This window comes from Protomyctophum parallelum (assembly GCF_964188405.1).
Source record: "Protomyctophum parallelum genome assembly, chromosome: 7".
Taxonomy (NCBI): Eukaryota; Metazoa; Chordata; class Actinopteri; order Myctophiformes; family Myctophidae; genus Protomyctophum; species Protomyctophum parallelum.
Window position 1 is genome coordinate 47,445,650 of NC_139705.1, and position 26,740 is coordinate 47,472,389.

General features: G+C 44.3%; 2 protein-coding genes across 2 annotated transcripts in view; one reads left to right on the plus strand and one right to left on the minus strand.

The window, feature by feature from the left end:
* Positions 1 to 2,629: 2,629 nt before the first annotated feature.
* The window catches only part of top1b (DNA topoisomerase Ib), a 41,211-nt gene continuing 17,100 nt past the window's right edge, over positions 2,630 to 26,740 (minus strand). The window contains exons 10-21 of the mRNA XM_083768307.1: positions 23,665 to 23,786; positions 22,680 to 22,802; positions 21,415 to 21,602; positions 17,286 to 17,430; positions 15,017 to 15,160; positions 13,507 to 13,692; positions 11,851 to 11,919; positions 11,156 to 11,270; positions 9,054 to 9,181; positions 7,755 to 7,849; positions 6,629 to 6,778; positions 2,630 to 3,601 (exon numbers count right to left, since the gene is read on the minus strand). Coding sequence (XP_083624433.1) covers positions 3,499 to 3,601; positions 6,629 to 6,778; positions 7,755 to 7,849; positions 9,054 to 9,181; positions 11,156 to 11,270; positions 11,851 to 11,919; positions 13,507 to 13,692; positions 15,017 to 15,160; positions 17,286 to 17,430; positions 21,415 to 21,602; positions 22,680 to 22,802; positions 23,665 to 23,786 — 1,568 coding nt within the window. The 3' untranslated portion in view covers positions 2,630 to 3,498. The remainder of the gene's footprint in view (positions 3,602 to 6,628; positions 6,779 to 7,754; positions 7,850 to 9,053; positions 9,182 to 11,155; positions 11,271 to 11,850; positions 11,920 to 13,506; positions 13,693 to 15,016; positions 15,161 to 17,285; positions 17,431 to 21,414; positions 21,603 to 22,679; positions 22,803 to 23,664; positions 23,787 to 26,740) is intronic.
* Positions 24,755 to 25,972, plus strand: LOC310861291 (tetratricopeptide repeat protein 4-like; the record flags this gene model as incomplete). Its single annotated transcript, XM_083768689.1, has 1 exon — positions 24,755 to 25,972. The coding sequence occupies one exon, from the start codon at positions 24,755 to 24,757 to the stop codon at positions 25,970 to 25,972; it is 1,218 nt and encodes a 405-aa protein (XP_083624815.1).

Sequence of the window (26,740 nt, forward strand, 5' to 3'; positions counted from 1 at the left end):
TTCTTGTCATGGACGCTTGCATTTGCACTTGATTTGTGTGCTTATTGACACCATGATGACATAAGACCCTATTACGTAAAGATGTTAAACATTAGTTTACTATTGCCGTCCATACCAAGATAAGAACTGTACACGATATACACACAATATCTGTCACACAGACCAGCGAAGTGCACTCATTTAACTGTCAGTGCAGCAAACCACAAGGTGCTCTCATTTCTTTAACCAGAAAATATACTGGCCTATTTAGCTCATTATCAGCATGGAGATGCTTTAGAAATGAAAAATAAAAACTAGATAAAGTGCCCCAGGGCAGGTCAGGTTGTGGCCTCCTGTTGGCGCTATAATAGGCCAATGTGAAAAGGGTGCCATTTCTTCTTATACGCTTTGGATGGCAATTGGATGATTGGATGTGGTGTGTGTGTGTGTGTGTGTGTGTGTGTGTGTGTGTGTGTGTGTGTGTGTGTGTGTGTGTGTGTGTGTGTGTGTGACTTCACTGACTTGTGTGTGTGTGTGTGTGTGTGTGTGTGTGTGTGTGTGTGTGTGTGTGTGTGTGTGTGTGTGTGTGTGAGAGAGACGCAACTTGGCCTGTTGTAGCGCCACCATGAGGCTGATTTGAAAACTGTCAAGTGGCATTTCTACGGTAAGCCGTGGATATGCACGGCTTGGGAAGCCGTGGATATGCAGGGATACACTGCCATGTCTTCCTTCTCAGAATGCATTTCTTTCATGTGGATTCCAAGGATTTCCCAAAAGTTGCGTAACTGATCTGTCAGTGCCTGTTCCTCTCCGATGCTGATGTATGCATCACTTCAATTATGATATTTAGCGTGGTGACTTCTCCTTGCACCAGCCATCCAAATACACTTTCCAGTGCAACTAGTCCTTCATTCAATCTCTCCATTTTTCCTGTGACCATTTTCCAATATTGGTCTCCGCCAATTAGGACTCCTAATTCCACTGCATCCATCCCTATGATGGGTACATCTGCTATGGGCATTCCTTTTGCTTCCAACCAAGTCCCTCCTTATCCTTCCGTTTGGCGGTTAATCATAGAAGAGCTCAACTTGGGTGTTTCCAATAAATGGACATCAATGCTTTGATTGTTCTCAATATTTCTCAAACGAGCCTTCACTTTCCTGCAGGTAATTCTCTGGGGTGTTTTGGAACCAAACACATAATATCTTGCTGTATACTTGGAACTGGGCTGGCAGCTCTTTCACACACAAATATGCCCCTCACCCATTTCCATCTGAAAATGAAGTACTTGGTCCAGAAGATCACATAATATCTAACATTATTGCCAATTGACAGAAGAGCTGAAGAAAAGAGAAACAAAACAGATCAATTGACAAGATCAATGTTTTATTCTAAAAACTACAAAGCCCAAAAAGCAATTTAAGCAATGATGAACAAAAACAAGGAATTGTGCATTAAAATGGTATTATGGCTACAAGTGTTCATAAAGGTAAGTTTGGCTGTGAGTCACATTTAAAAAAATAAAACCCAAAGAGGACAACTTTCACCTCACTGACAGTAGTACAAATAATAATAATAAGGGTAATAATAATAATTACACACATTGACGGCTTTCTGATTTTCTTTTTGGCAAAACCCACATCCTTCTCAGGTTACTTTGTCCTTCATTAAGCCTGACACCAGAAGAGTATTATTGTGATATCACCATTTCAAGTGACAGAGGAATGTTGTACTTGTTCTTTTTAACACATTTAGGCCTGAATCTAAATCCTCCAGTTTTCTGAAATAAATATTTTCACCATTTAAAAAAAATAGCAGACCTACAAGCTCATATGAGCTTCTAGATCTGCTATTTTTCAATAGCTAAATTATAACATGTTTAAAACACCAAAAGGGGTTCCCGCCCAAAATGGGTTAAGACTCAAAGTTCTCAAACAGTTTTGCAAATTCAAAATTGTTCAACATTCTTCAAACGCTTCAAAATTGTTCAAGATAGGAGATGTACAAGCTCGCAGTGTGGCACGAAGTACCGTGCTGTGAACTTTGTATACGTGTTATTTTTTAGATTCTAAAACGACACGGATGATTTCCCGGTCTTAATCAAAAGTCAAAGAGAAGTAATGTTAAAAGTGACTAAAACACAAAGTTTGCATATTATAAACACAAAGAGCTTTCAGTCAACAGTGGCAAATGGAACACATTTAGTTTTTTCTTTTTATACAAAACACTGAATAATATTCACCGGAAATGACAATAAATATATACATCCCTGAAATAAAACAATAAACTCAAATTACGTAGATGGAGAGGAGAAAAAAAAAGGAAAACATTCTGTGTTTTAACCACTTAAAACCATTTGACGGGGGTTCGTTCCCCAGGGTTCTTTACCCAAAAATAGTCCATCTAAAAGCTTCTCTATTTTCACCTAATGTTCACCTATCATGACGCGCCCAGAATACGGATGCTAGGGTTCCAAGTGGTAAATTATTACATAAGCATAGTGCTAGGGTTTGCCATGTATATTCACGTCAGGCTCATCACACTGGGTCTCCACAGGCTTATTAATTCATCTTATTTATTATTTCTTACCTCTCATGATCTCTCTCTCTCTCTCTCACACTCCCCCCCCCCCCCCCCCCATTCATCTCCTTTTATAAAGAAGTGGCAATTCATTGATTTATTCGTGTATTCTATTACAATATAGAATTTATTTTCAATAAATCTTGATGGCTTAGAAATTTTGAGTACAGACATTTAACGGATCAAAGTTAATACTAATGTCTTTAACCCATTCTGACCGGGCACCCATTTTGGTGTCAGCATCATGTTATGCTTTAGCTATTTAAAAATAGCAGATCTACAAGCTCATATTGCGCCACCGAGTGGCGCGATACGAGCTTGTAGGTCTGCTATTTTTGAAAAATCGACAAGAACGACTGACATTTTTTAGAATCTGATCTCAGGTCAGAATGGGTTCATCAGACCAGTGGTGTGTCCGGCGGAAACCTCGTATGAATCTGATCTCAGGTCAGAATGGGTTAAAAGTAGATTGATCTTCTTGAGCAATTGCTTTAGGTGTATTCGCCCCACGATATCGTCTCTGTCGGGTGGAAACCTCATATGTCCAAAACTGTTACTTTTCAGAATTCAAATACAAAAGTACCAGATCTATCTACGCCATTTCCAGCGTGTGGATCTGCTACTTTTGATGGTTTTGTGTGAAGCTGTACTGTGATCAAGTAGGGCACCCATTTACCAAAAAAACAAAACAAACAAACAAAACAAAAAAAAGTTTAAATATAGATTTATAAGATGTTTCTGCTTGACAGTGACGATATCCACAGTCAATCAGTGTTTACAGCACCATAATTCTTCGGCTGTGTCCCCTCCCCCCTTCCCCTCCTCACCCTCCCACATGATGGGTCTCATTAACATAAACTACAAACATCTCTACGGTCGAAGGCGTGGGTGGGAGATTAGAAGGACGGGGGGGGCAAACAGAATACGAGAGGTGGTGGTTTAGAACTCGTAGTCCTCTTCGGCCATGTCGATCGCCCAGGCGAACTTCTCCCGTTGGGTCTTGTTGTAGATCTTCTCGATGGAGCAGTCATACTTTTTGCACCTGGACGGGAGGAGAAGAGACAAGGATGGTTCAGTGAGGTCATGCCTGCTCCACATACACACTAGGGAGGAGAAGAGACAAGGATGGTTCAGTGAGGAAGGAGGAGAAGAGACAAGGATGGTTCAGTGAGGTCATGCCTGCTCCACATACACACAAGGAGGAGAAGAGACAAGGATGGTTCAGTGAGGCAGGAGGAGAAGAGACAAGGATGGTTCAGTGAGGTCATGCCTGCTCCACATACACACTAGGAGGAGAAGAGACAAGGATGGTTCAGTGAGGCGGGAGGAGAAGAGACAAGGATGGTTCAGTGAGGCGGGAGGAGAAGAGACAAGGATGGTTCAGTGAGGTCATGCCTGCTCCACATACACACTAGGAGGAGAAGAGACAAGGATGGTTCAGTGAGGCGGGAGGAGAAGAGACAAGGATGGTTCAGTGAGGCGGGAGGAGAAGAGACAAGGATGGTTCAGTGAGGTCATGCCTGCTCCACATACTGTACACACTAGGCCTGTCAACAAATATTCCGTATTTGAAATATATAATTCCATGTAAAAAAAAATGAATAGGAATGTACCTGTAAATGTTAAAGCTGCATTATGTAACTTTCCTCTTCTGTGCACGTGCTGACATTTTTACCATTGAGCTAATAGAGTTTTGATTGATTGATTGAAATATTTATTAACAGTTTGCAGAATTACAGTATACATTTCAAGCCCAAACTCAATACAAAGACTGTTAACTGTGAGTGGACGACCCCAATTAAGCATTACACTTGTTTACAAGAGGGTCCACCTTGTTCAATTCATTCACGTACAAATAGACACGTCTATATAGTCAAAGAACAGAACAGGAATTCATCATAAAAGGAGCTGGCCTGCGTGCTCAGGGGACGAATTGAATCTTGACCGCCAGGTCAAATCTATTGTCTAGGACAGTGAGACATGACCTTTGACAAGAATGTAAATGTCTCAGTCATTTTGTATTAACATACTCCTTGGGTACTCCGACACACCACTGCCTTTAGGCCCTGCGTCCAGGAGGCGTTATTATGAATCCCACCAACGTTCTAGGAAAGCCCTGCTGTGATTGGCCAGTAGTCGTTGTGATTGACAGTTCTCGTTTTTGCGACCAGTCATTAGTCCTACAACTACAATCTATCTCAAACCCTCACCCTAAACCTAACCTCCCACGGGGCAGCACACCTAAAACCTAACCTTAACCCACGTCTAACCAACGACTAGTCTAAACTAAGTATGCACCCCCCTAAACCTAACCTGAACGGCCTAACCTCAGTAAAACTATGCCTTCCCGGGAGCCAATCAGACGTTGGTGGGATACATAATAACGCGTCCAGGAGGCAACAACACAGAGCATTCCTGCATCCATTGTGCACGAGGAGGAGCAGGAGGAGGCTCCATAAATAGCTGTGGGCCGTAGGTTATAGGGAGGAGGGCGGTGACGGGCGGACGGCCGGGCTGGGCTGGGCTGTTCCCCTGTTCCAGCCAGGCCAAGCCCTCCATTCAGCCCCATGGAGGACATCTCCTCCGCGCTCTGCCTTCCCACATGGGAGGAGGAAGGAGAGCATTGTGTGTTCAGATGCTCACTGAGCTTCAGAAACAAACGCTATTGTTCCTCCTCACACTTTTTCCTCCTGGCTCTTTTCGTTTGGACTTGGTGAGCCGTATATATACACGTTCTTTTTGGGGTTTTATATCTTTTTGGCGTTCTTCTACCCTGCTGGATTTCACCACCTCGCCAAGAGCATTTCCTGCCTTTCTGCTGTATATAATTAGCTGAAAGTTCTCCTTAATCGCTTATCTCTTAGTCTCTCATTGGCCCCGACAGTGCGCGCGTCCACGCCCGCGACCACACACACACACACACACACACGCACACGCACACGCACACACACACACACACACACACACGCACACGCACACGCACACGCACACGCACACGCACACGCACACATCAAGTAGACGGTTTACTCATCACTCTTTCCCTTCAGCACCACCTACAGGTGGAGGTGTGACTCATTCTGTAGATTACAGTAATCTATTCATCATGTACCAGTAAACAGCTGTCTACAACATGGCCCCCGGGCTCTGTTGTATTCTGCCAGGAAATACCACCACTTCCATGGCCACTGAAGAGTACATTTACTGGTACATACATGCTGAATACATTAACCATAATTGACACTTTTTACATAAAATAAAGGCGAAATTGTGTTGGTTGTCATGATTGGTCACGACAAGAGTTGTCTTTGTCCGCGGCGTAAACGTCTTTAAATAAATACTTTCTGAAAAGTCTATGAGGAAAATTAACGGGGATTTATTTTCCGGGTGTCTCGAGGGGGCGGGACTGCGACGCTCTATAAAGGATTGTGATGCTGCAGGTTACCATGACAGACCCTGGTGTGGAACAAGGTTGAAAACCACTGCCATAAAGGGTTGTGATGCTGCAGGTTACCATGCTACAGAGATGCGTGGGTCCAGGTAGTTGAGCTAGGAGGTGTAATAAAGGATTGTTACCATGCTACAGAGATGCGAGGGTCCAGGTAGTTGAGCTAGGAGGTGTAATAAAGGATTGTTACCATGCTACAGAGATGCGTGGGTCCAGGTAGTTGAGCTAGGAGGTGTAATAAAGGATTGTTACCATGCTACAGAGATGCGTGGGTCCAGGTAGTTGAGCTAGGAGGTGTAATAAAGGATTGTTACCATGCTACAGAGATGCGAGGGTCCAGGTAGTTGAGCTAGGAGGTGTAATAAAGGATTGTTACCATGCTACAGAGATGCGTGGGTCCAGGTAGTTGAGCTAGGAGGTGTAATAAAGGATTGTTACCATGCTACAGAGATGCGAGGGTCCAGGTAGTTGAGCTAGGAGGTGTAATAAAGGATTGTTACCATGCTACAGAGATGCGTGGGTCCAGGTAGTTGAGCTTGGAGGTGTAATAAAGGATTGTTACCATGCTACAGAGATGCGAGGGTCCAGGTAGTTGAGCTAGGAGGTGTAATAAAGGATTGTTACCATGCTACAGAGATGCGAGGGTCCAGGTAGTTGAGCTTGGAGGTTCCCAGAGCGATCTGTTTGTTCTCCTCCCTGTCGGTGGCCTGCATCTGTAGCTTCATCAGCTGTTCCTCTATCCTCTGCACCGCCTTCCGTTTCAGCTCCACAGTCCTGAAAACATTACAGCACAGACAAGGGGGTCCGTTTGGTCCCGTTTGTATACACTGCCATAGTTAACCCATTCTGACCTGAGATCAGATTCATACGAGGTTTCCGCCGGACACACACTGGTCTGATGAACCCATTCTGACCTGAGATCAGATTCTAAAAATGTCAGTCGTTATCTTCAAATTTTCAAAAATAGCAGACCTACAAGCTCGTAGCGCGCCACTCGGTGGCGCGTAGATCTGCTATTTTTCAATGGCTAAAACATGACATGATGCTAACACCAAAATGGGTGCCCGGTCAGAATGGGTTAACTGTGTACATGTGTACCAATAGCCTACTTATAACTAATGCTAGTCCAAGAGTTAAAACATGGCACACTTTTCATCAGTCAATACAAGCAGTCAGATATACTGTACTGAACAGCATATTTGATTTAGAATCTAATTATATATTATATACAGTATTATAATGATATTGTAATTATATATGATATGATTATATTCAGTCCTCGATTATTGATTGTCACGTTGCTGCATCGATGCAGAATCCGAATCGTGTACGGTTCGAATCACGACGCATTGCTAAATCAATTATTTTTGATTCGTGTACTTTTTATTTGCATTGTAATCCCCATAGGAGGATTTTAGATCACCTCATAGACTGAGAGAAAACGCTAATGTTACTGCTACTGAATTAGTTACATTTTCGCTAGAAGCAGACTGTATCATAATGAGTGACTGACTGTTGCAAACGATACAGAGACACCTCCCTGACAGCCTGTTTATTTTTGGACCACAACACTTATATGAAACGATTTTAAGATGAGCCCATGTTATTCTCCATAGATAAATTACTTCCGCGAACCAGGGGAATCGAAGGGATGAGCGAGTTACGTCAGAACTTCGTTGCTCTATTTGACAAAACAGTGGGAACGAGTGAGTCTACTGGGTGAGTGGAGTGGTGTGGAGTGAGACCTTACTTTTTGCTCCTGTCATCATGAGAAGCCTTGTGGTCGGCCTTGGCGGATTTCACCTGCTTCCTGGCGGCAGACAGCTGGCCCTGTTTCTCGTCGATCTGCAGATCACCACATTGTACAAAGATGAACTCATGCATTTTCTGTTTAACCCATTTTGGACATTCACTTTGAAAGAATATATATTTAAAGATTTGCGACACATTTTTACGATTTAAAAAAAATAGCAGACCTACAAGCTCGTATTTTGCAATAGCTAAATTATAACATAATGTTTAAAACACCAAAAGGGGTTCCGCCCAAAATGGGTTGAAGGGACGGGGAGACCCCTCCACTGTTACTGAACAAACACTATTATCAATTAGTACTATCAGAATATAAAGCAATTTAACACTTATTTTAAGAAAATTATATCACCTTGTCCTTTACCATACCATCGATTATTAGATCCAGCACTCCCAAAATCAATGGTGGAAATGTACATTTACTTAACTGTACTTAAGTACAATTTTTTAGGTATTATGTTTTTTACTTTACTGGAGTATTTCCATCTCCAATACTTTTACTTCTACTCCACTACATCTCAGATCCAAATATTGTACTTTTTACTACACTACATTTATTTGAAAACTTTAGTTACTAATACTAGTTACTTTGTAGATTTAGATTATTATTACAAAAGATACATTATACACTTCAGCCCTACAAGATGTGACGCATTGTGAGGTTGTAGATATGATATTTTCAAAAGATTTGTATACATTTTGTATACAGCTTGTAGGTCTGCTATTTTTGGAAAATCGTGAAAATGCGGCACAAATCTTTGAATATATATTATTTCAGAAGACTCTTTTTATTTCGACGTCAGGCCTAAATGGGATAAAAGGTTGTAGATGTGCGTGTCTTTTCGGCTGTTTTTCAGCCCCCTTTGCCACATAATAAAGAAGAGCTGAATCATTAATTACTATCAAAATAAATTAGAAGATTTGTATTAATTCTAGTTTCACACGCCAAACGTGGGCTTCCATAAAAAGAGAAAGATCTCAGCTTTATTGTCATGAATTGCACCCTTAAACCATTATGTATCTGGTCATAATTAAACAACCATAATTATTGATGTAATTCACATGTGGCCTAAACCCTCAGTAAAACAGACATTTCTTGGACAGCTTTTTTCTGTCAAGACCAAAGCTCTTTGGCAAAAGTAGCCGATCTACAAGCTCAATTTAGGCTTAGGTTGCCCCCAGAATAGGCATAGCTGGGGTTCATTTGGTTAATGCCATGCATAAAAGAGGTGGTCTGTACCTTGGTATGCATGTTCTGCATGGACTTCTCAAAGGTCTTGGGTGGCGCCCTCTGGTGGTTGCAAAGAATAGCCACGGCTCGGTTGGCTCGGTTGTACGACAAGATCTTAGCCGGGAGGCTGTCTTCAGCTAATGACACACACACATACAAAGACACACACAAACATCTGATAAAATAAACAATAAAACTTCAAAAGAGAGATACAATACCACGCAGAAACATCTGATAAAAGAAATATACTCTAATATTTTCATATAAAACTTGTGACAACCAGCAATTCTTTTTTGCAGATTCAGAAAGTTCAGAAGAGACGTTGACATGGTCTCTGCCTAAAGTGTTTTGTACTGAGTCAGTTTTTACATTCGCTATGATCTACTGTGAAGGTGTGATGTAAGGTTACTGGTGTACATATAATAATATTTCTAATCTAATCTTTGACTCCCAGCACCCTTTACACAACGTGCTCCCCTCAGGATAGAGATTATAGCACCCAAGATGTGACAGTGTCAGAAGTGCTCTTCAATATGCCTGACAAAGACCTGTTTCTGTGCATATAATATGCCCCTGGGATGTCTACCGTTGCTAACGTAAGCAACTCACTTCAAAAGGAAACTCAAAAGCCAGTCTTGAGGTTAACTCGGGTGCAGATTCTTGACACTGCACTGAACCAAAACAATATCCGCACTTTAGTGTCAATAATTCTTGTCTTCTAGTCAATAATTCTAGTCTTTTAATTGTTCTGCACAATCTGCAGGCAGCAGTCAAAATAAAGCGGACGCATTCTGACCTGTTCTGACCCAACATCCAGTTTCCAGTGTTGGAATTACCAACAGCTCAATGCACGTCCGTTTATTTTGACTGCTGCTGATGAACATTAAAACAGTCTGGGCGGGAACCCCTTTTGGTGTTAGCATTATGTCATGCTTTAGCTATTGAAAAATAGCAGATCTACAAGCTCATAGCGTGGCACCGAGTGCCGCGCTATGTACTTGTAGGTCTGCTATTTTTGAAAAATCGTGAAAATGGGCCTCAAATCTTTGAATATATATTACAGAGTGAACATTTTAACTCAAATCTTTGCTTCTGGGGAGGTCCCTGGAACAACATATTTTCAGATGTGGGGGGGTCCTTGAAATGAAATATTGAGCACCGCTGATACAGAAACATAAGGTTTTTCAGAAAACTGTCAGGATTCTGAAGACATTTTTTCAATTTCGATGTCAGGCCTAAATGGGTTAAAACATTGCAGACCCCCAGAGGTCCTTCGGAGGGTGGGGGGGGGGGGACCACGGGGTCCTGACTGGAAGCAAGTCATACTCCAGTCACAGTGTGTATGCACTCACTTTATTTTACACACCATTGCTGAGTAACCACTCATCATATCGTTGTTGTCAGGCTATCTCCATTTATTTTCCTCGTAAATGAACGCCCTACTTAATCATTCTACAGCGTCACACCACTTTAGAAGCATCAAAATCAGATGGGCAAGCTCGAAGCGTCGCTCAAAGAACCGCGGGAATCAACACGTTTTGAGCTTGTAGATCTGCCACAGATTTGCTATATTTGAATTTGAATCCTGAAAAGTAAACAGTTTTGGAGATATGAGTTTCCACGCGACAGAGACAACATCTCCTCCCTGCATAGCTACTGACATTCTTTACCTCTTTGACTGTTTTTGGAATGCTTAGAGATGCTTTAGCATTACGCACGGTGGTCATTCCTCACACTGTATTCTTTTCTTTAACCCATTCTGAACGGGCACCCATTTTGGTGTCGGCATCATGTTATGCTTTAGCTATTGAAAAACAGCAGATCTACAAGCTCATAGCGCGCCACCGAGTGGCGCGATACGAGCTTGTAGGTCTGCTATTTTTGAAAAATCGAAGACACTTTTAGAATCTGATCTCAGGTCAGAATGGGTTAAAGATTTTGTTTTTTTGGGGCTTTTTTATGCCTTTATTGATGGCCGATTACTACAGTATACAGACAGGAAAGGAGGGGAGAGATGGGAAGTGACACACGGCAAAGGCCGTCGGGCTCGGGAGTCGAACCCGCGGCATGCCGTCCGGCTGGCTCGGCAGCACTATGTGCTAATGACTTACGACAGGTGAGCTCTTTGAGCTGTTGTTGCAGGGTGATGGAAGCGTTGTAGGTACGGAACACCTTGGCCGTCAGCCCGTCCATCAGCTCCTGTAAGTGCTTGTTCAGAATAGAAGTCTGGAGGAGGAAGAGAAAGGAAAGGTTAGAGAGGAGGAAGAAGGATGGAGGAACGGGAGGTGAGGAAGACATGTCTGTTTGGCAGAGGAAGAGCAGATCCAGCGATAAGAGATGGGCCCTGTTTTATTTACTTTTTACATTAAGAATAGTTTAAAAAGACGATCTACAAGCTCACAACGTGTCGATGTAGAATCTACACGCTAGACGATCTACATTGTAGATCGTCTAGTGTGTGTGTGTGATCCCACTTTGGGAGTCTTGGTTATAAAGCACATTTAAAAACAATCATGGTTGACCAAAGTGCTGTACATCATAATATAAAACACCATAATTGTTAACACAGAAAATTTAAGAAACATTAGAAAACACAATAAACAAAGACAGTAGGTAGAAGCCCTGGGGCATTGGGTGCGAATTAAAGCAGCCTAAATTTGTTATCGCAGGGGGTTGACTAGATCAGATATATAATGTTGGCACAAGACCATCGTCCTACGACAGTGTTGCATGCTGAGATATGGAGTGTGTGTGTGTGTGTGTGTGTGTGTGTGTGTGTGTGTGTGTGTGTGTGTGCGTGTCTTACATTGAGTCTGTCAAAGAGGTCATCCTCGGGCTGCTTGTTCTCCAGGAACAACTGAAGGTTCTTAAAGACCTGAGAAATGTGACGAATAGCAAAGAGTCGTTATAGAGGCCAGGATGCAATGTCACATTTCTGCCAGAGGGGGCGGGGACACTTCACTCGTGTTTGGGAGGAGACAAGCACAGGTGTTATAGTTAGTACAAAGTGGTGTGTGTGTGTGTGTGTGTGTGTGTGTGTGTGTGTGTGTGCGCGCATGCGTGAATTTGTGCGTGTGAGAGAGAGAGAGTGCGGTGCGTCTGTGTGTGTCTTGGTGTGTGTGCCCCCATATGTAAGTGGGTGGTGGGGTGTTTATGGGAGAAAATGTGTACAACAAAGTGTATTGTTTTGTTTTTTGTGTGTGTGTGTGTGTGTGTGTGTGCGCTTGTGCATGTTTGCAGGAAACAGACCACCCCATGAGGCCTTGCTGACGGAAAGCATTTAGGGCCTAGATCACCTGTCTGTACAAACATCCTCCTTTAAACACACACACATACGCACGCACGCACACACGCGCACACACACACACACACACACACACACACACACACACACACACACACACACACACACACACACACACACACACACACACACACACACACACACACACACACACACACACACACACACACACACACACACACACACACACACACACACACACACACACACACACACACACACACACACACACACACACACACACACACACACAGGCTTGTATTACTATACTTCGACATCAGACGACGTCAACATGTTTTGGACGGAGATTTTATGAATGGCATTTCCTCTCTCTCCCTCTGCCACACCCACCCCCTCCACCCCCCTCCTCTCTCCCTCCCTCCCTCTCACTTTCTCTACCTCCAGTGGTATTCTCAAACTGTTGGTACCTACCTCCCTCCTCTCTCTCTCTCTCTCTCTCTCACCCCTTTTTACATGAAACCCTATGAGAAATGAACCCAGCTAAATGTGCTAATAATATAGCTTCACAAGTCATACATTGGCAATTAAAACATTTGTTTCCACTTTATTTTGAAATTACGGGAACATTTTAAATCATTTGGATCTTTATTTGTATTTATCTTTTACACAAATCGTCTCTTCTGGTGGTCCCTGGGACAAATGGGGGTCTGCGGCCAAAAAAAAATTTGGGGGTCGTTTACATGGAAATCTTTGAGATTTTATGAATGGCATTTCCTCTCTCTCCCTCTGCCACCCCCCCCCCCTCCTCTCTCTCCCTCCCTCCCTCTCACTTTCTCTACCTCAGTGGTATTCTCAAACTTTTGGCACCTCCCTCCCTCCTCCTCTCTCTCTCTCCCTCTTTCAAACCTCCTCTCTCTCTCTCCCTCTCTCCCCCCCTCCCCCTCCTCCTCCCCCTCCCTACCTCTCTCCCTCTCTCTCTCTCTCTCTCCCTCTCCCCCTCTCTCCCTCTCTCTCTCTCCCTCTTTCAAACCTCCTCTCTCTCTCTCCCTCTTTCCACCTCCTCTCTCTCTCTCCCCCCCCCCCCTCCCCCTCCCTACCTCTCTCCCTCTCTCTCTCTCTCTCTCCCTCTCCCTCTCTCCCCCCTCCCGCTCCCTACCTCTCTCTCTCTCTCTCCCTCTCCCTCTCTATGTCTCTCACCCGTTTCTCCACAGGGATCTTGTTGTAGTAGCGTATGGAGTCCTTCCCCAGGAAGTCGAACTCCACCACGTACTCCTGGTCGTCCATCTTGGAGTGCAGGTTGATGTGCTCCACCCTCAGGGAGCAGCAGCCCACCGTGTCCGCCGTCTCCCCCTCCTCCTTCTCGTTGCCCGCCCGCAACGCCAGCTACACACCGCATGCACGCACACACACACACACACGCACGCACGCGCACGCAACGCACGCACGCACACACACACATGCACGCAACACACGCACACACACACACACACACACAGACAGACACACGCACTCTCCAAGTTAAAACCGACATTAAGCCATTTTGACCTGAGATCAGATTCTAAAAATGTCTTCTACATTCTGACACTTTTCTGAAAAAGCTATGTTTCTATGTCAGTCATTCTTCGATTTTTCAAAAATAGCAGACCTACAAGCTCTTGATTTTAGCATTAAAGGTGTGAACTTCTAATTTAGCAGGCACTAGACTAGACCATACTCGTGGATGTGCAATCAAAAGTAATTGTAGACTTTGACATAGACACACAGCAAGCACACCCCCCCCCCCCCCCCCACACACACACACACACACACTCCTTGCAAATGAAGAAGAAAGGCAAAAAGCAGTACACACACAAACACGAGGCCAGCAGCAGTAAACTCAGCACATGATGTTGGTATGATCGTCCCATAGCTTGCAGGGTGTAAACCTGGCGACCAAATCTCCAGTGTAAAAAAAACCCCACTAATAAACAGCTTACATTACATTTTGTGGAAGTTAAAAAACGGGATTTGTCATTTTGTGCATATATGCTAATGGTCAATAATGGCCGGATCAAGTGCTTCAGCCACTGAGGAGAACACGGGTGAGAACAGAACTCTCTGTCTTAGGGCCGATTCATACTCCTATTTTAGAGCCGAATAAAAGTCGGTTCGGCTCTGTAGAGCCTACAATTTGACGTCATTTGAGGTTCGGGGGGGGGCGGGTACAGTCCTAAAGTCGGCTCTTCGGTGCTACTGAAATTTTCTGACGAGCCGAAATCATGTCGGCACTACAGAGCCGGAACAGCGGTAAAATAGGAGTATGAATCGGCCCTTAGGCTTGTTGCTTTTCTCTTCGCAGATGAGAACGAGGCTAGTTTGGGTTAGGATCTGTAGAATGAGCCTCAGGTGTTAATGGTTGCTGTTAGTTCACCTTGTCTATGAAGTAGAGCTACGGCTCTTTGTTAACCCATTCTGAACGGGCACCCATTTTGGTGTCAGCATCATGTTATGCTTTAGCTATTTAAAAATAGCAGATCTACAAGCTCATATCGCGCCACCGAGTGGCGCGATACGAGCTTGTAGGTCTGCTATTTTTGAAAAATCGAAGAGCGACTGACATTTTTAGAATCTGATCTCAGGTCAGAATGGGTTCATCAGACCAGTGTGTGTCCGGCGGAAACCTCGTATGAATCTGATCTCAGGTCAGAATGGGTTGCTGTTAGTTCACCTTGTCTATGAAGTAGAGAGCCACGGCTCTCTGTCGGATCCTCATCTCTTTAGACTTCCAGTCGTCTCTGTATCCGGAACGCAGCCGGTCCACACACTTCTTCAACCTCCTCGCCGTCTCGTACTTCTGCCAGTCCTTCTCCCCCTAGACACGCACGCGCGCACACACACACGCACACGCACACGCACACGCACACACACACACACACACACACACACACAGCTCAGTGACCGGTTTAACCCATTTTGACCCGAGATCAGATTCTAAAAATGTCTTCTACATCCTGACAGTTTTCTGATAAAGCTATGTTTCTATGTCAGTCGTTCTTCGATCTTTCAAAAATAGCAGACCTACAAGCTCGTAGGTCTGGGCTGTGCGCTGTGTGACGCGGCCTGCGTCACGCATCAAAAATAGCTGAGCTACTGCTCACAACGTGATGAAACCTTAGAGTATATATGAATAGAGATGGCACCCGAGTTCTCCTTCCATCCACTTGCATTAAGTTGCTCAAAAGCGCATGAGGCAAAAAGGTGAGTTATTGGGTTGCGGTCCATGAATACAAACATGGTCCAATTTGGGCCAGTATGGAAACTCTAACTGATCCTGGGATCTCTCTAGTGGCCATGTTGTGCTCCTCACTGCCAAATGGTAATTCCATACGCTCTAGCAATCCAGCAATAAATAGCTCTCTCAGAATCTGGCGCCAATTCAGAAAACACTTTGATTTTAATAATACGTGTGGCCATATGCCCTTGACCAACAATCATCTTTTTCCTCACTCGCGAGAGGACTCAGCTTTTAAAACATGGCACATCAATGGCTTGATTTTCTTTAGCGACTTATTCATAGATGGCACATTTGCATCCTTTAAAAACCTCCAAGATGACCATGAGCTACCAAATTCTCACTTTTTCAGATACCTCCGAGTTCGAAGTTTTGCTAAGGAACACTTTCCATTTCCAGCTATGCCAGATAAGAGTATAGTAGACAGCATACTAGACTGGGACCCATACACCAAAGGTAGCATATCTAATATATATAAGGCTTTACAGGAGATTGGCCCTCCTCTCTTGGATAAAACAAAATCAGCCTGGGAACAGGACCTGAATTTAGAGCTGGAGGAAGAGACGTGGGAACTCTCTTTGAGGCGTATTCATACTACCTCTTTATGTCTTAGACATTGCCTAATTCAATTCAAAATGGTACATCGTTTGCATTTCTCGAGAGAAAAACTATCTAAAGTTTATCCTGACATTGACTCTACTTGTATAAGATGTCATCTGGAGCCAGCCTCTATTGGACATACATATGTTCTGGGGATGCACTTCCTTGAACCCATTTTGGAATAGTATTTTTGATGCTTTCTCAACCATCTGTCATATGCCAATTGCGCCCAACCCGATAACTGCTATATTTGGAGTTCCCAACGACGATGCACCAATTACCTCTCCCCAAGCCAATTTCATAGCTTTTGCTTCACTCATAGCGAGGAGACTTATTCTCCGCAATTGGAAATCTGATAAACCTCCAACATTTACAAGTTGGGTCAAGGATGTTCTATCCTTTATACCATTGGAGAAGCTCAGATACAACAGGTTCAAATCTCGCCAGAAATTTGTAAAGGCTTGGTCCCCTTTCCTTGAATTCACCCTTTCACTGTCTTCCGACTCACTGTCTTTTGATGATGTGTCCTAAGTGTTTTTCCTACATGTAATTTGGTTCACTGTGTAGCCCCTTAATCTAGTAAAAGGCTAATTTTATTTTATTGTATTTATTTATTTATTTCATTTATTATTTATATCCTTTACTACCTGTTTATTTAATTTTATTGTTGTTTTTTTGTTGTTGTTCTTGTTGTCTTGTTTTGTGATGGAACCGGGGAGGGTGGGGTATATGTGGGGTTGTTTGTCTACAAAAATTGAAAATCTTATAAATAAAGTTATAAAAAAAAAAAAAGCGCATGAGGTGATTTCACTCCTCCTTCCGGGTAGGAACAGAGTGCATTCTGGGATGCATTTGCCCCAAACACATGAACGCGCTGCCGTTGACTATCATCGCACGCGTTCACGTGCGTTCACGTGTGAAACAGCGTTCACATGTCATCGTGAACATGCACAATGATAGTCAACGGACCAGCACGTTGAATATACGGCGTGCTGGTCGCGTTGAAATACCAAATTCGGCCACTATGTCCATTTGGCCTCAGGGTTTCCTCTGTGTGCCGTCTCTATTCATACATACTCTAAGGATGAAACGCTCCAGTGTGTACCTTGATCCTGGAGCTGGGGTTGAGCATGATGTACTTGATGGAGCCCTGGATGTTCTCCGTCCAGGACACCAGCCAGGTCACCTTGTTGTCGTGCCGGACCTCCTTCCAGCGAGTGCCTGGAGGGGGCTTGGGATGCTTGGAGTCCCTAAGGAAGACATGGCAAGGCCAGGCACTCTTATTGGTATAGCACATTTACATTTCAACAACAACAAGGTCATTCAATGTGCTTTACGTCATCAAGCAAAGGAAACACAATAGTGATGCACCGAATATTCAGCCGCAGAAAATATTCGGCAGAAAATGGCAAAAAAAATGCATTTTCGGCCTATTCGGTTTCGGCCCGAATAGGCCGAAAATATATCGCCGAATAGTGTATGCAAAAAAGAGCTGAATAAATGTTCAAAGTCATTATTATTCAAGTTAAGTTTTGCCATAACCCTATATTGTGCCATAAATCAGGTAGCATTAAGGTACGGCCATGACAGCAATGGTAGGAAAAAAGATATATAATATTAATCATATTGGGCCAAATGTTTCCTATATTCGGTATTCGGTTTCGGCCAAGAATTTCCCTTTCGGTGCATCCATAAAACACAATTATACAATGATATTAGGATGCATTAAACAAAAGAAGAAAAACATGACAGATACCGTTATACAGTGTAAAAGTGAAATAGAAAAAATAAAAATAACTCAGTCAAAGGCAGCGGCAAACAGAAAGGTCTTCAGTTGTGTCTTCTTAAAAGAAATAAGGGCCGATTCATACTCCTATTTTACCGCTGTTTCGGCGCTGTAGTGCCGAAATGATTTCGGCTCGTCAGAAATTTTCAGTAGCACCGAAGAGCCGACTTTAGGACGGTACCCGCCCCCCTCCGAACCTCAAATGACGTCACATTGTATAGGCTCTACAGCGCCGAACCAACTTTTATTCGGCTCTAAAATAGGAGTATGAATCGGCCCTAAGAGTGGCAGCAGATGTGCCAGTTTTCTGGGAGTTTGTTCCAGATGTGTGGTGCATAGAAACTGAATGCTGCTTCCCCACATTTATTTGTGGTTGTAGGAACAGAAAGCAGACCTTTCCCAGATGACCTGAGAGGATCTGGATGGTTCATGAAATATCGCTCAAGATCAGAAATGTATTTTTGGTCCTAAACCATTTGCATCATTCGTCGTGCACTTCAATGAGTCACTGACTTGCTGAGGAGACCGAGTCCCCATTGTACAGTACAAGCAATTATACAGAGGAGAGTCTGAAGTGAAAGAAATATGAACAACAGTACAGTATGTAGAGGCCAACATGTCCTCTCTGGGTCATGTTATTGTTTCATGCACACAGACTGTACGCTATGGGCTGCACTAACAGGAAGATTACCTTTGACACACTGTACGTAACACTGTGTGTGTGTGTGTGTGTGTGTGTGTGTGTGTGTGTGTGTGTGTGTGTGTGTGTGTGTGTGTGTGTTGCCGGGACGGGTGCACGACTCCAAAGAATCTATCATGAAGAGAATGATAGGCAAAAATGATAACGTTAAGGCACTTCTTATTTTATTATATTTTATTTTAAAGGCATAACATGACAGAATAAATGGGCCCTATTTTCGTCAGTGCCTCACACCTTATCCCTCAACTTCTTTTGCCATTTTTTGTAATTTGAAGAAAGTTTAGGAAAAATTTACTGACTAAAATAAGGCTTCATCACCGCATAATGTTCACACTATCCGCATTAAAAAACTAAATATGGACCCCTTTTTACATGAAACCCTATGAGAAATGAACCCAGCTAAATGTGCTAATAATATAGCTTCACAAGTTACACATTGGCAATTAAAAAAAAAAATTGTTTCCACTTTATCTTGAAATTATGGGAACATTTTAAATCATTTGGATCTTTATTTGTATTTATTTTTTACACAAATCTTCTCTTCTGGTGGTCCCTGGGACAAATGGGGGTCCGCGGCCAAATACAAATCAATTTGGGGGTCGTTTACATGGAAACGTTTGAGAACCACTGACTGGACTGTGTTAATCTGAGATAAATGTACGTATTTGCTTTCTATGCTGTCGGCCACAGAGACTCAGACACCCATAGTCCATACCCAACCCAAAAAAGGCCAAAGTGATTGCAATTGTTCTCATCTTGTTATTCAACATTTTATCTGTCACTGTACATATGTTTGCACGTACGACAAATGTGTCCTGTGCATGCCATTTACCCATCCTATAACTACTAGTAGCTGTGGTGGGCGCCATTCTATGGTGCACAGGGTCAACCTGTGCACCAAACACCCAACAGAGATTTGGCTCTTGAAACACAAACATGAACGCGTGCAAGCTGAACAGAGAATGATCCCACCCGGACCACTACTATAAATAACTCTGAGCAATCACAAACTTGGCAGTGAAAAGATGGAGGGGGCGATAAGGGAGGAGGGTAGGAGACACGTGGTGGGACAGAAATAAAAGCGCAGGAGGGACAGACAGAGAAAGACAGACGGAGGGACGGACGGACAGACGGGGGAAGGAACGGGGGAACGTAACAATGAGGTGGGGGGGGGTTTCGGGGAAGGGGCCAGAAAAACAGTATCCAGAGTGTACTCTACTCCTGGGTTCACAGCTGTACCTCACAGCTCCTTTTTGTTATTTCCTCTTATCTAAAGTCAAACCGCCAAGATAGAACAGCAACGAAGTGTCAATTTAACTCTTTATACACTCTCAGAGTAGCTAATGGATTAAGTTAAAGGTCTAACCACACCTGAGGGTCGCCAACATGCAACTACTTGCAACCATTATTCCCAATGGCAGTTGCAACTTGGAGTTGCATTGGTGTGGTTTGTTTAGTTGCGAGTAGTTGCAAGGAGTTGCAGCTACAGCGAACACAAAGTATTTTGCTGTGCAGGGAGACGAGAACACGCACACACACACGCACGCACGTGCAAAGAAGCTACAGCTGGTACCTTTGACCAACTCAATCAGTGAGGATTGATGTCAGGAACAATTGCAGTTCCTCAGAAAAACAACATCCATGTAACATGTTGTGCTCTCAGAGGGAGACACAGAGTTCACAACCTACTTATGCAACGTGTGTGTGTGTGTGTGTGTGTGTGTGTGTCATTCGCCCACAGGCAGCCCGCACACCATATGACCCACAGTAGCCTACATGTCTGTACAACGGTAGACAGGGCCTCCTTGTGGTAAAAACGCAGAGCTACACCCATGCAAATGTTTTACCCAGAGCAGCAGGGGCTGACATTTCCTGCTAACTTTTTCTCTTCATAAATTAACACACTCTTTGATCATACTACAGTGTCACACGAAAACATGGAAAGTAGCAGATCTGCACACTCAAAATGCGGCATGAAGCGATGCTTTTCTCCAGTCTGGCAGTGTGCCGCGGGTTCGACTCCCGATCCCGACGGCCTTCACTGCATGTCTTCCCCCCCCCCCCCCCCCATCTCTCCCCCCATTTCCTGTCAGCCTACTGTCTGTCCCTCCATAAAAAAATATAAATTAACCCATTTTGGGGCGGGAACCCCTTTTGGTGTTATGCTTTAGCTATTGAAAAATCGAAGAGCGACTGACATAGAAACATAGCTTTTTCAAAAAACTGTCAGGATGTAGAAGACATTTTTTTAATCTGATCTCAGGTCAAAATGGGATAAAGGGATAGAAAAACTAGAAAAAGTGCCCTTCTGGGCACAGGTCTCCACCAGGATAGGAATGTAGGACATTGCAGCTTGCCTTCATCTGGTGGTTGGATAAAAGGGCAACAAAAGTAAAAAATCTGAAAGACCGGTTTCGTTGAATGGCTCTAGAGAGACTGTGTACCAATTTGCGTGATGTTTGGACAAAATCTGTAGGTGTACTGTGCAAAAACTTGTTTTGCACAAAGCGGCCTCCTGGTGGCGCTATAACAGGCCGTTCTGGAAAGTTTGGGGCAGAGGTTCATCGTTGGCATCCAGGGAGTGTGTGTGCAAAATTTGGCATCGACCGGGTTAACGGAGGCCGAAATTAGCTGCTCACGGACACACACACACACACACACACACGGACGGACGGACGGAGTGCAAAACATACTCTCCCCCCATGCCTTCGGCCTGGTGGAGACAATAAAAGTTTAGAGATGACCCACTTGCTACAGTTGATGATGATGTCTTCGGGTCGGATGCGGCGCTTCAACATGCCCATCTTGGGGTGGTCTCCTCGCCCTCTGAAGAGGCCCGGCGGCTCGATGCGGAAGTTGCCTATCCTCTCCTTGTGGTTGTCCATCACACAGAAGCCGTACTCCTGAAGCACCTTCTCGTTCTCCTCTTTGATTTTCTAACAAAAAGGATCCAGACAAAGCACGTTCACTCTCAACGTGCCGTTATAATCCCATTCTGACCTGAGATCAGATTCATACGAGGTTTCCACCGGACACACACACTGGTCTGATGAACCCATTCTGACCTGAGATCAGATTCTAAAAATGTCAGTCGCTCTTCGATTTTTCAAAAATAGCAGACCTACAAGCTCGTATCGCGCCACTCGGTGGCGCGATATGAGCTTGTAGATCTGCTATTTTTAAATAGCTAAAGCATAACATGATGCATTGCTGACACCAAAATGGGTGCCCGGTCAGAATGGGTTAAAGACGGAGAAATTCTACTTTGTTTGCTTGTTTATTTCGGGGAATGTCATTACAATGTAAGTGCAAGTGACATCATCATCGTACCCGGAGGTTATGTGGTACCGTCTCTACTGAGTGGTAAATAACAACATTCTGGCCAAACAGAAGAGTCTGAAATGTTTATGGTTTGAAAGGCTTTTTTTCTTTTTGTCAGACTGAGAGTTTGGAAGCGCTCGTTTTCAACATCCTCCTCCTGCATTATGTGCAATTTAGAAATGGGTGGTGTGCAGGTCCGTTTGGGGGGGGTGGGGTGTGTCCCGGTGGAAAAGTGATAATGTGCAGGTAGCCTGGCTAATAAGCCAGACTCATATCACACTGTCGTGTGGTATTTGAGTCTGGAGAGGCTGTGCATGGATCTTGTTTCCCGGGGGGGCGGGTTCAAACATTTTCTCTTTGACGCAATTGGTCAGCGCTACTGTCAGTCAAAGGTCTCAAGCATTGAAAGTCACTGTACCAAAGCCCGCCCATATTGCATACCGTGTCCCGATTGGCCGCCCCAGTTCTCTGGTGTAGGAAATGGGCGTACAATTGAGCCTCTCCAGACCGTAATCCGCCGGCAGGCAATTCGGCTGATTCGGTCTGGCTTATTAGCCAGGCTAAATGTGCAGGTGCATACTCTCTAAAATTGTGTACAATGAAGTAGATCAGGCTTGAGTGGTTAAGCATATTCATTCATAAGCAGCTATGTATGAGAATGCATGATTGGTCAAAGTAAAAAAATGTCTTACCTGCTTCTCTACTTTGGACATCTGTTTCCTGGCTTCTGATTGGGCCTTAAAGTGTTCACTCATGTCGTTGAAGTTGCACTTGTTCAGGTCGGTGATCTTTGATTTCTCCTCTGGTGTCATTTCCTGGGAGTAGAGAGAGAGAGAGAAAGAGCTTTATAAGTTTGATACCTGGACCGTCACACCAGCTATGAATCACTTGGAATCCCCTGATTTGGGCATGTCATCCTTATGGGCAAGAATCTCATACAGAAATGTAACTACTTAAGCTATGGGTTTAGTAAGTGCATAAATAATTAATAAGATAATCGCAGTTCATGTGATTATTTTGTATCCATCAAAACTTTTTTTTGTTGTTTATTTATTAATTAGCTTATAAATTAAATGTTCTAAAATTAAACTTAAACTTAAAATCTAAATTTTAAGAAATGTTACACTTATTAACCCATTCTGACCGGGCACCCATTTTGGTGTCGGCATCATGTTATGCTTTAGCTATTGAAAAATAGCAGATCTACAAGCTCATATACGAGCTTGTAGGTCTGCTATTTTTGAAAAAAATCGAAGAACGACTGACATTTTTAGAATCTGATCTCAGGTCAGAATGGGTTCGTCAGACCAGCGTGTGTCCAGTGGAAACCTCGTATGAATCTGATCTCAGGTCAGAATGGGTTAACAAAATTGTGGTCAAAATATTGGTAATCATGGTCTCTAGGAGTATCGTGATCTGTCATGGGTCAGGCTCTCATCATGTGTGTCTGCCCTGCTTACCCTTCATCGGTCAGGCTCTCATCATGTGTGTCTGCCCTGCTTACCCTTCATCGGTCAGGCTCTCATCATGTGTGTCTGCCCTGCTTACCCTTCATCGGTCAGGCTCTCATCATGTGTGTCTGCCCTGCTTACCCTTCATCGGTCAGGCTCTCATCATGTGTGTCTGCCCTGCTTACCCTTCTCCAGTCCTTATAGAATGTGTGTCTGCCCTGCTTACCCTTCTCCAGTCCTTGTAGAAGTTCTTTCTGAACATCTCTTTAGTCGTATACTCGTGATCCAGCATTTTGGCAAAGAACGTAGCTACCTCCTCTGCAGGTGGACTCAGTTTCATATGTTTACCTCCAGAGAGAGAAAAAAAGAATAGCATTAATATTTATTAAGCTCAGCTGTGTGAAGCAAGTGCAGAAATATACCATACTTAACCCATTCTGACCGGGCACCCGTTTTGGTGTCGGCATCATGTTATGCTTTATCTATTGAAAAATAGCAGATCTACAAGCTCATATCACGCCACCGAGTGGCGCGATACGAGCTTGTAGGTCTGCTATTTTTGAAAAGAATCGAAGAACGACTGACATTTTTAGAAATCTGATCTCAGGTCAGAATGGGTTCATCAGACCAGTGTGTGTCCGGCGGAAACCTCGTATGAATCTGATCTCAGGTCAGAATGGGTTAAACTGTTTGTCTGTCTGTGCAGTGTTTATGTCAACATTTGTCCACCAGATGGTGCTGGAAGAAAAAAAAAAGAAACACCAAAACCAAACTTTTGCAAGACTGTACCACAGACAGCGGAAATTAATGGTATTGAGCCAAGCAAGTGAACTACATGCACACACACACACACACACACACCTTCAGATTAGTTTTAAGTTTAATTTGGGGCATTGAGAGTTGAAACCACACACAATGTGATTATGTGGACAAAAAAATTACATTGTGTGGTTGACACACACTCAATTTTTAATTGACATGTCTATGAGGGGCCATGCACTCAGTCGAGTTGAGTTTTTTTATGACATGAAAATCTCCATATATGAGACATACGGTACGTCCACCCTGGTCCCACGAGGCCATTATAATATTGTATCTCATACTGTAGATACATCATGATGTCATAATTACGTCATAGACGCTGATGTCACTGGCTGGCCACATGAAGGCTGAATGTAGTGTATTGTTCGCGTGTACAAGAAGCTTTCCGTGTTCTACGCGTTAAGTCGCACTAAACAAGGTATACCGCTAAGTGGCTCCAGAAAAACGTTATACGAAAGAAAAGGTGAGAAGGAAACATTGTGATTGGTGGAACAATGGTCCCACCCGCGCCGCAGGACGATAGTGACGATGGCATGGACATATTCATGGATGCTTTCAAGACACACAAGTACAAAAATGCTTTCAGCGAAAGCAACTGGGAAGAGGAGTTTGATAAAATGCCCATCTTCATGAAAACCTCCCCTGGAGAGATAGACCCAGTGAAGCATCCGGACATGGCATGTCTTCAAGCTATGATCCACGGCGGGACGCCAGAGGAGCAGGCGACGAGTCTTAAAGACGAAGGGAACGCGCATTTCAAAGAGAAGAACTACCGAAAGGCAATAGTGTCGTACACGGCGGCTTTGAAGAAGAACTGCAGCGACCGGGACATCGACGCCGTCCTTCTCACCAACAGGGCCGCGGCGCACTTCCACCTCGGCAACGTGCGCTCCGCGTTGAACGACGCGACCTCCGCGAAGAAGGTGAAGCCGGGCCATCTCAAAGCGCTAGTCAGAGGCGCTCAGTGCTGCGTGGAACTACGGCGCTTTGCCGAGGCCGTCCGCTGGTGTGACGCCGGACTCGAGGCCCATTCCGCTGACGCGAAGCTCCTGGAGATGAGAGCGGCCGCGGACAAACGGAAGAGAGCCGCCGAGAGAGACGCCAGGAAGGCCAAAGTGAAGGAAAAGAAGGATCAGAGTCAGAGAGAGGATCTGCTGACGGCAATACGGAAGCGAGGTATCAAGCTCCTCCGAGCTGACGACAGGCCCGAACACGGAGACCCCAAGGGGACCATGGCAGAGCTGACTCCAGACGGCCTCGGCTCCCGTGAAGAGGCCACGGGGACCATGGCAGAGCTGACTCCAGACGGCCTCGGCTCCCGTGAAGAGGCCACGGGGGCGCGGGTGTTCCTAGACGAGCATGGCGCCCTGCACTGGCCCGTGCTCTTCCTCTACCCAGAACACCGACAGAGCGACGTCGTCTCGGCCTTCTGCGAAAGCGCTCGTTTCTCGGACCACCTGGCCGTTATGTTCGGAGAGGAGCTTCCGCCTTGGGACACAGACCGGAAGTACCGCCCACAAAGCCTCCAGCTGTTCTTAGACGACCGCGAGAAGGAGACTCTATACCGGGTCGACCCAGAGACGTCACTGTTGACGGCGTTGCAGCACGAGAGGTGTTTGGTCAAGGCGGGCACTCCCAGCTTCATTGTGCTGGTGAAAGGGTCGTCATTCTGCAAGCGCTTTCTGACGGGGCAGACGGTAAAGAGATTGTAACTACTGTATGTTACATTATGTTCCTCAGCGATCAGAGAGAGGCAGGATTACTCACTGTGTTACAATATTGTTAATTATTTTCATGGTAATGATGTATGATTAAAGATATATTGATGTATTACTTACAAACACAGTCCGTGCTCATACACACAAACACACGAAGCTGTGCAGAAGGAGGAGAGGACACCGGAGCAGCACGGACATTTTGGTGTTAGCATTATGCTATGCTTTAGCTATTGAAAAATAGCAGATCTACAAGCTCATAAGCTTGTAGGTCTGCTATTTTTGAAAGATTACTGACGACTGACATAGAAACAGCTTTTTCAGAAAACTGTCAGGATGTAGAAGACATTTTTAGAATCTGATCTCAGGTCAAAATGTTTTAAGAGCCTTTTATTAGGTGCTAAGTAGCCTATACAGAACGTTTAGACCTAGCGGACTTCATCAGAGTCAAAGACAAAGCTGTGCATAGGAGGGGGTAGCGACACTCAAAACGAAATTACCATGTAAAGTCATTAGCATATAAAACCATTAGCATGTAGATCCGGGGATCAACATGATTCGATTTTAGTTAATGGCTTGGTTCTGAAAGAGTTTGAAATGTTGCCAATAAACAATCTATATGTGCACGTGTGTGTGTGTGTGTGTGTGTGTGTGTGTGTGTGTGTGTGTGTGTGTGTGTGTGTGTAAGCTGTGGCTCATCTCTCAAGGAGCTATTGCACCGCTGCCTCACAGTATATTCATTTGTCTTAACCAATAACCACTCAG